Genomic DNA, 13,275 nt, shown 5'->3' with positions numbered 1-13,275 from the left:
GCTCAGGACCTACTCCAGGGAAGACAGTCACCCGTGGGAGAGTCAACACAGCTGACACAGGGCACTCTGGAAACTACCACCCCACCCTCCAAAATACAGAGAGCCAGGTCCAGTGATCTTCAGAACCAAAAGATGCCATCTCTGGGGAATAGAAAGGGGACCTAGTGGTACAAAGAGAACTTGCTGTGTCCCCGTCCACTACTGACCTTCCCCTCTTTACCACGTCTTGTAGCCTAGATTCACAGACCTTCAGAGCAAAGGCCATGTGAAACCATGGCGTCCAACCACTTTGTCATAAAAATGGGCAAACCCAGAGGGTGGAGTCAGGCATTCAAAACCCCTGGGCAGGTCAGCTAGAGCTAGAACTTAAGCCCCTCCCTCCAGCAGCTCAGCCTGGACTGCCCCACCCCAACACCAGGCCATCTCCTCTCAATCATGGTCCATCCAAAACCTCCACAGGCTGCGCTGGCTTAGGCTGAGCTAGAGAGGCCCCATGGCCCAGCAGGGGCAGGAGGGAGGCTAGACCTGCAAGGGGGTGGGGATGAACAGCTCAGTGTCTGCTGCTCTGGGCACCCAACTCCCGCCTTACGTGCCCTGTGTGTGTGAGCACTGGTGGGAGCCTGTGCAAATAAGATAGTGATGTGAGCTCCACGAGGGCGTGGATTTAGTCTACTTTGTTCTCTGTTAGATGTCTAGTGCCTGGGACAGTGCCTGTCACATACAATAATCGGTTGCATGGATAGATGCATGTGTGCACACTGTTGGTGCGGTGGAAAGAACATGCGTGTGTGTTGGCACGTCCCATGTCTGTATCATATCAGGGATGAACAGATACACGCATAGCTCTTGGTGGGTATATGTATGCACACGTGTGTGTACGGGCATAAAGTCTGGCTGTGTTGTACGATCATGTCTGTGGCATAGCAGCATGCCTGCATGTGTGCATGGCTCTGTGAATACTGTGACCTGTGTTGTGTGCTGGGGCATGACCCCGGGTGTGAGGTGTGAGGGCACACAGACGTGTGTGCAGGGGCTGGGCTCACCCACCTGCGGAGGTTGTTGAGCACCATGATGTTGGCATACATGTAGTACAGGTAGTAGCTGTAGGGCGGGTTCTGCTCACTGGTCCAGATGTCTGGGTTGGGGCTCTTGTCTGAGAACATGTGGTCGCTGTGCTTGGATTCATCATCCACGCTGTCAAACCCTGTCACCTGGGCAGGAGGAGGGGTCCTGCATCAAGCTGAGGCAGATGAGCTGCCAAAGGCCTTGGGGGCCAAGCCTCCCAGGTTCATCTGTCAGCTGGGGACCCCATAGCCTAACTGAGGCCACATTCCTCCCAGGGATCGGAAGTGGGGACGATGCCATAACCTGTCCCTCTGTGGCTTCTAAAAGTAGCCAGAAGGCCAGACTGGAGAGTGCAAAGCCCTAGTGTGGTAGTGGTGATGTGTAAGAGGGGAAACTCAGACTGGACCAGCCACACCCACCACCCATCCCTCTGCTGTGCCAAGGAGAAGGCCAACACTGCAGGGTAGCTAGCAGAAATTGCCATCAGCAGCAGTGACAACAGCTGTGAGGGGGAATGGGACAGGCCAACTATACGGCAGGCCCTATGCACTTACCACACATCAGCTAATATAACACTCAGAGCCATCCTGTGAGGGAGGGCTTGACTATGAACAAACCAGACCCAAAACGCTTAGGGAGCTTGCCCACACAAGACAACCAGTCTCTGAACCTAAATGGACTCTGGGTCTGGTCTCTGGGGCTGTGAGTGGAGGATGCCCCTGGGATATACCAGGTGAGGCCACAGGAAACCAGTCTCAGTGCCTCACAAACAGGTCAAGGTGGGCCCCATCCAGGAGGGCCCCTTGGAGGGTGAGCTGTGGTTCCCAGGAGGGAGGTGCTCTGCCCCCTAACTCCTCCCTGGGAACTTCCCTCTGAGCTTCCTGTCTTTCCACAGTAGCTGCACCTCAGCTGAGACCCAAATTTTGCCTCTGGGGGCACCACCCTGGTCACTGGCTGCCTGGTCACCTGCTCCCAGCCCCTGACCAAACATGTACCTACAGAAGATACAGCCTCTCGGCCAGCACAAAGGAGCAGTTCTGCTAACGCATCTCCCCCACTTTTACTCAGCCGCAACAGCACTTTGGAAGGAGCCTCTGAATGACTCCACCTTGCTCCACAACTGGCCCAAACTGGGGAGTCCTGGCCAGGTCTGCCAGCCTCTGCCATTCCTATATGGGCAGTAGGTGCCCAGAGGAGCAAGGGACCATGAGGGTCCTTGCGGAATCTTCCCTGTCATAGAAACACGTGTCAAAAGCAATGACATGGCTGCCACCACAGCTCCCAGCATGGCCTGGATGGGTCTGGGGGCCAGGGAGGGCCTTGATCCCTGCTCTGTACTCACTAGCCCTGCACCTTACCTGAACTCTCCAGGGCCTGACATGGAGGTAACAACAGTCCCTCTTCTCAGCTTTGTATTCAACAGATGGAGGCCCTCAAGCACAAAATATGTCCAATCCCCAACTCCTCCTCCTCCCCAAGCGTGCTTTTCCCCCACTTCTAGTGACCTCTGAAGGCACAGGGTCCACTCTCCCACAAAGCCGGGCACTGGGGAGGCACCCTAGATTCTTCCCCCGGGCTCACCTTCAGGCTTTGCCCAGGTCCTGTCGATGCTGCAACCATGCCCACCGCATGCCCAGAAGCCCTGGCCTGCCATCTGCATATGCCTCACTTTTCCTACTTGGGAGGCACTACAGCATGAGGGTAATAACACCTGCTGGGGAATCAGACACCTGGATATGAATTCCAGTTCTACCACTTTTGAGCCTCATGTGATTTCCTCATATGTAGATTGGAGCAAGTAGCTTCACTGGGCTGAATTAAATGAGACAATCCGTGGAAGCATTAACAGTGCTTCATACAGCAAGCATGTAATAATTCTGCCCAGCATGAACACCAACAAAATGACATGGAGTCAGGTAATCATGAAGCTGAAGCAAAACCATGTCATGGTGTGGATCACTGGGCAGGCAGCAAACACTCAATAACTGTGAGCTGTTCTGCTGGTGCAAGTCCCCGGCATCTGTCTCTACTGCTGGAGCAGCCCCCCTGGCTCTCATCTTGCCCCTTTCCCCCCACCTTTAGCTACCATCTGTTCCCGGCCTTTCTCCATACAACAGCCAGCATGGTGTTTGTCTAAAACATAAATTCAATGACGTCCTTCAGCCTGCCCAAACATTTCCTAGCAGCCCCCTACACACACACACAGAGACCCCATCACCCCTTCCCACACCCCCAGCTCTCCAGAACCTTCTCTGCCTCCCTCCCTGTCAGACCCCCAGAACCTCCATGGGGTACTGAACTTGCTTCTCACTGTCTACAGCCATCTCCATTCTGGGATCCCAGAGGGAGGGATCAGGGCCTGCCCCACTTATACCCTTTCTGGTTAACTTCTCCTCTATCCCTTCTTCCCCTCTCCCATAACTAGTCAGATAAATGCATGTTGTCGGGCTTGTGTACTCAACCAGACAAGACGTGAGGACCATTGTTATGAGGTAAAAGCAAGAGCACTGATTGTCTGCATTTCTAAAGACCTGGGGGTGCTGCTGGGCGCTTCTGGGGACAGAATCCAGTCTTTCCAGCACCACCCAGCCAGGAACTGACTCTTCAGTCTTTCCCCACTGCTGTCTTCCTGGCACCCCATCCACATCCCAGGGCTGCCCCTGAGGAGAAGGGGACTTCCCCTACCCGGAGCAAACTCATTATTTTAGAAATTCAGTTTCTTGGGATCGGCCACCGCTGCCTGGGGCACAGAGTGACAGGATCTGAGAAGGGAAGCCTGACCCAACCCACTTGGAATTTTCTCTTCCCTTCACCACTGGCCACATCACCTGAAGCACCACCCACACTTACATATTTGAGGAAAAGATGAAGCTCTCGGTGATCCTGGGGGTTGATTGTGGCCTCAAAAAGGGGCAGGAAGATATTCTCCAGCATCTTCCCAAAGCTTGGCAGCAGCTTCTTTGACCTAAATATGTCACTGGGGGGAAGCAGAGACTTGCTGATTAAAGTGAACCTACCAGCCCTGTTGGTCTGTGGGAGAGCAACCCCATCGCTTCCTCAGGCCACTTGTGTTTCCATCTAAACACCCGGAGTAGAGTCAGAGATGTGGCTTGAACACAGGTCCTTCCCCTCCTCTCCAACTCCCAGCAAGTTCTGCAATGCTAGGCATTGGTCAACGCCCACCCATGCCCATCAGAGAGCTTTTCCAAGCTAGAGGCCATGCTGGAGTAGGGTGCTGGGACTCAGGCTGACCAAAGGTCTGAGAGATGAGTTCTCAAATTTCTTGGTTCTCAAATTTCTCCTCCACCGAGTTGAGTTCCCTTAAACCACATATCCCGGCCCACGCAGGGACCATGAGCCCCACATTGGCCAGATGGCAGAGGACAGTGGTCATCTGAGTCCTAGCCATGGAAATCCAGTGCCAGCAACACCACCATCAAGTTACTCATACCCAGGGGCTCACGCAAAAGGATAATCCACCCTCAAACCCCACTGAGAAGATGGGTAGTAGTTCCTTCTAGGTTTTGCATGGGATTGTTCTTCAAAGAATGAGTTTAAGTGTCACAAGGACAACTTTGCCAACCACCCCCGCACTATGGGAAAATCCCTAGGGAGGAGAGGCCCAAGCTGGCACCAGAACGAGCCCCACCAGCAATAGTACAGACTCAGCAGCCCATGAGGGACAGGCTGTGTCCCCAGAGGGCATGGGCAGACAGTGGGCCACCTCACTTACTAGATCCGGGGCACCTGGATGATCCAGCGCATGTTGGGCGAGTAGACCTTGTGCTGGATGAACCAGCGGGCCAGTTTGGGCCACTCCTTGGGATTGCGGCCATAGATGGACAGCCGTGGCTCTGAGTACTGGTACTTGCTCTCCTCCAGCTCCCTGGCCACCTCCTAGCACCAAGAAGAGCTCAGGTCAGCCCAAGAGCACCCCAGCTGCTGGATCCTGCAGCTCCCTCACCACCTGCTCCCAGGCTGGGAAGGCCTAATCTACATCCTCTCGCTGCCATGTAACTACTCCTCCACCTCAGTAGAGGCTCCTTCCTGGGGGAGGGGAAGGCTGTGGTCTGCACAGTCACATGTCTAACCAGGCCAGGCAGCAGAAGCCCCTCCAAATGGAGCTATGCTGCCCCAAATCCAGACTGCAGACAGGGCAGTGAGCCTGGCTGCTGTGAGCACTGGTGGATACCCTCCCTTCCTCTGGCATGCATTCAGCACCTGCAGCACCAGTGTGCCCATGCTCGGGAGCTGGCAGCCTGGGCCACCGCACAGGGCTCCTGGGTGCCTGTGCCTTGCCTGAGCTGGATGGTGGACTGATGGGGATTCGGGGAGGGGAAAACAGAAGGCTATGCAGCGCCCCCACCCTCTGCAGGTAGATGCTGTCAGGTATCGGAAGAGGGCTTGGAGAGGCCCAGGGCTCACTCGCCTTGACCATCCGAGCAAAGTACTCTCCTCCCAGGTAGTTTTCAGTTTTCAAATATAGGTCGCGCAGCTCACTGGCCCCCACAGGGTTGTATTTGGAGTTGAACTTGTCAAAGCGATGGAATGTCTGCCGGCCCTGGAGAGAGGAGACCACCAGGCAGATCACCACATTGTTCTGTAGCCACCATACACATTTCTCTCTCCAGGCCTTTACAAGGGGGTCTTATGTGCAGCCATGCTGATGGCTATCTTCTATGTCAGCTCTTGCATGAAATCTTGGAAAGTCCTGGGGCCAGGATGTGTCTCCTCACTCAGTCAGCCCCGGGGTCCTGTACTGAGGCCCTCTGTGAAGGATCAAGGCATCTCGTGCTCCAAGAAACCACGGCTAGGAGCATCACTGGCTGAGTGAGCAGAAAACACCAGACTACTAACCAATCAGTAATAAAGGGTGTCTATTACTGCTTCGACTTCATCAGGCAGTTTCTTCACATTACTTCATTCAGTGTTTTATTTGCTTTACTAAGATTTTTTTATTGTGGTAAAATATACATAACACAAAATTTATCATCTTAACCGTTTTTTAAGTGTGCAGTTCAACTCTCTATCTTGTGAAACTAAAACTTTATACCCATTAAACAATAACTCCCCATGACCCCTTCCTCCTGGTTGCCCCTGGTAACCACCCCTCTCTCTCTATGAATTTGCCTATTCCACGTACCTCATATGAATAAATCACATACCCACTGTCCTTTTGTGTCTGGCTTTTCTGACTTAGCATGTTTTCGAGGTTCACCCGTGTTGTAGCAGGTATCAGTACTTCATTCCTTCTTAGGACTGCAGAATATTCCATTGTGTGTATCTACCACATCTTGTTTATCCATTCATCTACTGATGGACACTTGGGTCATTTCCACCTACTGGTTGTTGTGAATAGTGCTGCTATATAAGCTCTGGTGTGCAAGTATCTGTTTTAGTCCCTGCTTTCAATTCTTTTGGGTATATTCCTAGAAGTGGAATTGCTGGAATATAATAGTAATTCTGCATTTAACTTTTTGAGGAAACTCCACGCTGTCTTCTATAGCAGCTGCACCATCATTTAGAATTTTAATAACTTCGTAATATCAACAAGGCACATGGCATTCACCATTTCATAAACAAGGAAATGAAAGCTTAAGTGACCTGCTTAAGGGCACACAACCTCTAACTGGCAGAAGGAGAATTAGAAGGGGGACCTGTCTGACTCCAGTCACACTCTTTTTTCCGACCCCATGGCCCTGCTATTCCCTGAGGCCAAACTACCTCTTATATCTCCTATGGCTAGAAGAGAAAGAGCTGCTTACACCGCCAGCCTCTCTCCAGGCACAACCATGGCTTCCTTCCAGCAGGTCGAGTCCCCAACCAGGATGGCTTGAGGCACTAGGGCAGAACCTCACTCACCGCATGGACATCCAGTGAATCGACAGTGAGATCATATGGGTCCATGTGCAAGCTGTCGAACACCTGCCGCAGGGTGATCTTCCGGCCCCGCTTCTCGGCCACAGTCCTGTCAGGCTCTGTCTTGTACGTGTGCTTGATAAAGCGCAGCAAGTGCTTCTGGTTCATGCAGGCAGCTGCATGGATGTGTGTGTCCACCTGCAACATGGTGCCCACAAGCCATGAGCCAGGCCACCTCCCCCGGCCACAAGAATTGGGGTGTCCAACCCTCAAAGTGGACGGCAAAACCTCAGTATCCATGGCCCTGCCAATGCCTGAATCTACACCCCTCCCCCCAGTTTCTCCTCTAGGCTTTGAAACTGGTCCTCCCTCTAGTTTTGCTGCTCAATTCACCTCATTATAGCATCCAGAGATCTTTTTAAAATGTGTCTGGCCATTCCCCAGCTAACAAAACCATCAATGGCCCCCAAGTCTTCAAGATAAAGCTCAAACTCCTTAGCCTGGGATTCAAGGCTTACTTTCACCCTTAATTCCCACCTTACCACTGCCTGCTCTATGCTCCAGCCATGACATACCACTTACAGGTACCCGAGGCATTGTGCTATTCTGCACCACATCACTTTGCCCATGTGTCTCCTCTGCCTGGCGTGTCTTCCTTCCTCCTCACCAATCTCATCCACCTACAGGGAATTTCTAACAACCTCCTCCTCCTGGAAGCCAACCCTGATCCCCTCAGCACACTGACCAGTTTTTCCCTTGCCCAACCAGGAAAGCTAGCATGGACACTCCCATTAGTGTACATGTCTCTGCTGTTCACTCTACAAATTCCCCATCTACACTGTCACTAGACTGGGAGCACAGTGCTCAAGGACAGAGACCTCATCTTATGCATCTAAGTCTCCAGTGCCCACCCAGAGCCTAATATGATGCATTTGTTGAGTCAATGGATGGATGGATGAACAAATGATGATATCCACATCCTCAAATAACCCTAAGGGCCTGCCAAATGCCCCACAAGGTACCATTCTTCCCACTGACTTCTCTTGGAATATTCCCATCAGCCACCAGCCCTGAGGAAACAGAGACCTGGCTAATCCGGGGGATGGCTGAAGTCACAGTGGGCATCCTGATGCCCCTTGCATGAGCCCAAGGGGCCTCAGGGAAGTCCCCAGGGAGAGAGGCAGCAGTCTCATGGGCTCTGCAGTTACTGCTGTAGCCGGCTGGGTACTCTGCCAGGGCCAGGATGAGGAGGCGGCTGACCTCTGGCCAGGGAATGCTGTCCACAGCTGGCCAGGCATCTCCAAGTCAGGCCAAACCAGACATTTGATCTGTTGAATTTCTGTGAATATTGTCTGAGCCAGCCCATGTCACTGACAGCATCACTGACTCATCCGGGCCCTTCTTGCCATTAATCTTGCCACTTCCAACCAGAAAGACCACTAGACATCAAAGAAATAAAACAATTCAAAGCACCAAAAGCTAAAACATCGCCCAAAGCACACTGTAAAGGCTCAGTCATCTCAGGGATAGGCTGGGCTCATGTGGGATGCACAAGAGGTCAGCCTGGCTTAGCTCAGCAGGACGCAGCTGGACTCCACTACCTCAGCATGACAGAGCACATTCTGGGCTTTCTGCTTGTGTCCTCTAGCATACCAATGACACACTGCAGGGGGTGCAGTCTGTCCTTATCCCCACGAGTCACAAGATGAAGGAAGAAAACAACTGGACAATCCAGGAAGCATCCAATCCAAACTTCGGAATGTCCAAGGTGATTATTTTAGAAACAAGTAAAAGAGCCTGTTGTTGGATGTCAGTGTTTTCAATTCACGAGGAGACACCAGCATGTTCCTTGTTTTCACCTAAGACCCAGGTGTAAGCAAACAGTACAGTTTACACACAGGGCTGGCCAACACTGGCCATTTCCACATGCATATCAGACATCATTAATTGATTGCAGCACTTTCACTATGCTTTGGGAGTAGCCACTGCCAAATGGTCAAGTCTGGCACAGAAGATGAAGCCTATTTGCTATGCCTGATATGGCACGTAAACCAAAGTGGATTGAGGACTAATCTTACCCAACTCCTAAGCAGTAAACACACTCGGCCCTGGTTCTTAACTCTGAGCAAACAACAAATGTCTCAGTTACACAGTTCTGCTGGTTGGTCCCTGTGGTGTCATGACACATGACCTGTTGTGATGTTGCAGATACTTTCACAAACACCACCCACACAGACCCAATGGCCACGCACAGCTTCTGCCTCAGAGCACAGCCCTGGTTTGCCCTCACAACACTGATAGCTACCTTAGAAATATGGAGGCCACCCTCCCAGGCCACCCTGGGTTTCAGAAAGCCAGTTCTCTCACAGAAGAGGTTTCCAAGGTAAGATAGAGCAGTCAGCACCCAGGAGGCAGGGAGGGGCAAGCAGAGGCCTGACTTGGAGCAGATCTGGGCCCATGTTTATGGACTGCTGTGGTGCCAGAAAACAGGCCACTGCATTACGGCACAGGGGTTAAGGCCATCTCTATCCAGAGAGCACGTTTAGCCTCAGACTGAGAGGGGGACCCCTAGGGTTAGGTAACCACGGCCCCCTCTAGGACCCTCTTCCACATCACAGCCAGAGAGCAGCTGGTTGGCTCAGGAGCCCACCCATTGGGGCCCTACCTCAGAAGCAGTGTCCCAGCCAGTAAAATCACCAAGGACACCTTAGCCCCAGGCAGCAGGAAGTAGGCCCAGAGCACTCATGTGGAGGGTAGGACTGCACTGGGCTGGGCAAGAAGCTTCCTCAGACACCCATCTGGGTACGTGTAGTGCGTTTAGGCAGGGCTGAGAGGGGCTGGCATGGTGCCTCAGCATCTACCTGTCTGAGCACCTGAGGCTCTTAGAGAAGGAGCAAATAGTGCTCAAAGGTAAGGGTACCAGGTAGGTGATTTCTCACATATGCTGTCACCTCTACCTGGAACCCCCTGAGACACTTCCATAAGCCTCACAGCTCATGAGCTGAAGTCACCTCTCATTCTCAAGGCTCTTCCTTGAGAAGAGCCTTGGATGGATGGTCCCATCCAAGGGGAGTCCATGCCAGACCGCAAGAAGTGACCTTAGAACCCCCTAGAGGAGGCCCCCAGGGATGGGAACTCACTTAACAGAAGTGACCTTGGGACCTCTCTGGAGGAGGCCTTCCAACCATCACAGCTGAGTGTTCCCAATCAGGTCAGGGAGACTTGGGCTCCACAGAGGAGCCACATCTTCCCTGTACCCCCAGCCAAGGTTCCCTTATCAAAGCTTGCCCCAGAGAGGGGCAGTCCTCAGGGGTCACATCTAGGACAGAGGCCCCAGTGGAGATGAGGACCCCACTGTGACTCAGCTCAGGTTTGGCCATGAGGCAAAGCCTAATCCCCACCCTTCCCCTATGAGCTCCTGTCCCAGAATACTACCATGCCCCCTCCCCCTTCCCAGCTTCCTCTGCGAACCCCAGGGGCCCTGCATGGTCCAGAACCTCATACACCTCTGCCAACACACTCTCCCCACAGCCCAGCACCATGCTCCCCCCCAGCACCTGAGCTCCTGTCACACCACACCACCTGCTGTCGTGGCATACACTGGTCGTAGTCTCTTCTCTCATAGCACCCTCTCCCTCTTGGTCTTTGCATATGCTGTGCCCTCTGCCTGGAACGCCATCCCTTTCATTCCTTTGCCCCCAACCCCACCCCCCCTCCAGGCTGACTCCTACTCACTCTTTAAGTCAGCTCAGTTCTGGCCTCTTCCTGAAAGCCACCCCTGCCACAACACCACACTGAGAGGACTAGGCTAGGAACTTCTTGGGGATGGGCAGCGACTGCTACTCAACATCAAACACCCCATGCTTAGCACTGATATTCATGAATGGAAGAAAGTGGAAAAGCTGGAATCCATGATCATTTAACCTACACACCTGCCCCAGCTGCAGCCCCTGCAGGCCACAGGAACCTGAGCCCAGGCTAAGCCTCCCCCTCCACCCTAGGGGAGTGGCAGAGACAGGAGCACATCAGATCTTTTCCAAAAATACACCTGATCCAGAAGGAAGCAAAACCACAAACTCCCAAGCCCAAAGAGTTCATAACAGCCTTTTCTCTCTGTGATGAATGTAATACATCCTCTACCTTAAAAGTAGCCTGACCTCAAGTCTTATGACAATTAACAGACAGACCATACCCTATTTTCTAAGGAAGAGGGCACATTCCAAGAGATACATGATATGGACAAAGATTTCCACCTAGAATCATACCCAGCATGATCTGAGGCATGGCCTGAGAGAAGGAAGGCAACTCACCAGTCTTCCTTCTGCATGTACACATCACACTCCTCTGGCCAAGGAAGACCACACAGGGGTCCAGCCCCAGACTCACCCAGGGTATCCCAGTGGTTTGGAAAGGGGACCGGGAGGGGTGGCTCTCAACAGTGGCCCACTGACGCACCTTTCTCACATTATAGAAGTCTCGGTGAGGGTTACTCTTCAACTCTTTGAACTCAGACATTTCATTTAACATCTCATGAAGACTGAACTTGGATTCCAGAAAGTTTAGTCGCCGGTGACAGTATGTTTTCCTGCAAGTGGGGAGAAACCACAGTTAAGGAGAAGTGGCATCGAGCTCTCCAGTTTGGAGACCTCCAGTGGCTGTGGGGACCAACCCTCAGGTGCAAGGTCAGGATGCAGCAGGGAGGGATGTGGTGGTCCCAGCTTTCTGCAGACCCAGCTGACCTGTGTAACCACCTCCACATATTCCACGAAATGAGCAGAGAGTCAGTTCAGGGCAGTGGAAAGCTGACTTTGCAAACTCACACAGGTGCTCTGACTTCTAGCTTTATGTGCTTAAGTAATTCATCCCAAGCCTCTGTTTCCCATGAGCAACTACAGAGATGGCAATGCCCAGGACTGAACTGGAGGTTAAATTGGCTCATGTGTGTGAAGGGCCTAACTCTGAGCAGAGTGGATGCTCAATAAAAGTCTCCCTCCTCATCCCTTCCTTCCTTCCTTCCTTCCTTCCTTATGTCTTCCCATTGATCCTCAGCCACGTTTACTTCTTTAAAGACTTTCACTTCTCCCCAGAAGATCAGGAGTACAGTCAAACTATAAGGCAAGACCTGCCTACCTTTGGCATAGAGAGGAAGCATCCTGTAATCTAATGACATTCCCCAAACCCCAAGACCTGAAGACCCTTCAACTCTAAGGTCTCAAGACAAGCAGAGGATGTTTTGTATCATGGGCAGATTAGGAATGTAGGGATGTTTAGTAGCACAGAAATCTCTGCATGGACTGATGCTCCCACCAGCCAGCAAAGGCCCCCAGGGGTGGGAACTCACTGCTCCTGGCCAACTGCCAGCCCACAACCAACCCAGGGGTCTGGCCATGTGCCTGTGCTCAAGCCACACGGAACCTTCAACCACAAGTCACGCCACCCTGCTTCCTTGTGGCCCCCAAATAAACAGCAGCTCTCATGGCATGCAATCACTCGGACATTCTTAAGGACCAGCTGTCGACCCTGGAACGTCACCATGTCAGCCGAGGCAAGCCCCAGAGCGGCACAGAGGATGCATGAAGAGTCTGAGTCACGAGGGATTTCAAAAGCCATCTCCACCCAATCCTTTCCCCAGCAGGTCTCACCTGGATAGCCTCCTGGACAGGACAGCCACTGTTTACATACCTCCCGGAACAGCCAGGGTCCTCCCCCTACCCTCCCTCCCAAGGCTCCCCCTCAAAGTTCCTCCTCACAAGGCAGAGGCAAGCCTGCTGGGAACTGCCTTTTCCCCCTCCCAGATCTGTCTTCAGATCAGTGAGGACAGAGAACTACTCTGCCCACCCCCCAGGGGTCCACTCCCTGTCTTGGGAACTGGCATCACACCATTCCCAGAAAAAACCTAAAGGCAGTGCAAGAGAGGTCCCTCGGCAATGACCAGCACCCTTTCCCTCCCCCAGCTTTCCAGTCCTGGCTGGACACTCACAGCACAGCCACTTGAGGGTTCAGGGACCGGCCCTCCTCTGCTGATGAGCTGCAGTGCTCACCAAGGAGGGAGGGGCCCAATGCAGGGAGACGACTGACCGCCTGACAGGTTAGCTTAGCCAAGCCCATGAGCATCCTGGGGGTCATGGCACAAAGTCCCCAGGCTCCCTGCACTCTCCCCTCCAGAAACATGGGAAAACCAATGCCTGCGGCAACAGCCTTCACCTCTCCCCTACCACCTGTGGTAATGCCCTGGGCACTATCTCCACAAGGCCACTGCCCTGCCTGGGGAGAGCGAGAGCAGCCGCTCTCAGGTACACAGGTGGCCACCAGCAAACAGAAGCTCCACATCTAGGATGCAGAAGGGACAGG

General features: G+C 53.0%; 1 protein-coding gene across 1 annotated transcript in view; it reads right to left on the bottom strand.

The window, feature by feature from the left end:
* AMPD3 (adenosine monophosphate deaminase 3) overlaps nucleotides 1–13,275 on the bottom strand; it is a 37,583-nt gene that overhangs the window by 6,509 nt on the left and 17,799 nt on the right. Inside the window, exons 5-10 of the mRNA XM_047071908.1 lie at nucleotides 11,380–11,509; nucleotides 6,928–7,122; nucleotides 5,495–5,626; nucleotides 4,799–4,962; nucleotides 3,916–4,042; nucleotides 1,048–1,211 (exon numbers count right to left, since the gene is read on the bottom strand). Coding sequence (XP_046927864.1) covers nucleotides 1,048–1,211; nucleotides 3,916–4,042; nucleotides 4,799–4,962; nucleotides 5,495–5,626; nucleotides 6,928–7,122; nucleotides 11,380–11,509 — 912 coding nt within the window. The remainder of the gene's footprint in view (nucleotides 1–1,047; nucleotides 1,212–3,915; nucleotides 4,043–4,798; nucleotides 4,963–5,494; nucleotides 5,627–6,927; nucleotides 7,123–11,379; nucleotides 11,510–13,275) is intronic.

This window comes from Lynx rufus, unplaced genomic scaffold (assembly GCF_022079265.1).
Source record: "Lynx rufus isolate CCGP_SWC_20201006 ecotype Redwood Valley unplaced genomic scaffold, mLynRuf1.p SCAF_9, whole genome shotgun sequence".
NCBI lineage: Eukaryota > Metazoa > Chordata > Mammalia > Carnivora > Felidae > Lynx > Lynx rufus.
The sequence above is the reverse complement of the archived record's forward strand: the minus strand, read 5'-3'. Positions and strand labels throughout refer to the sequence as shown.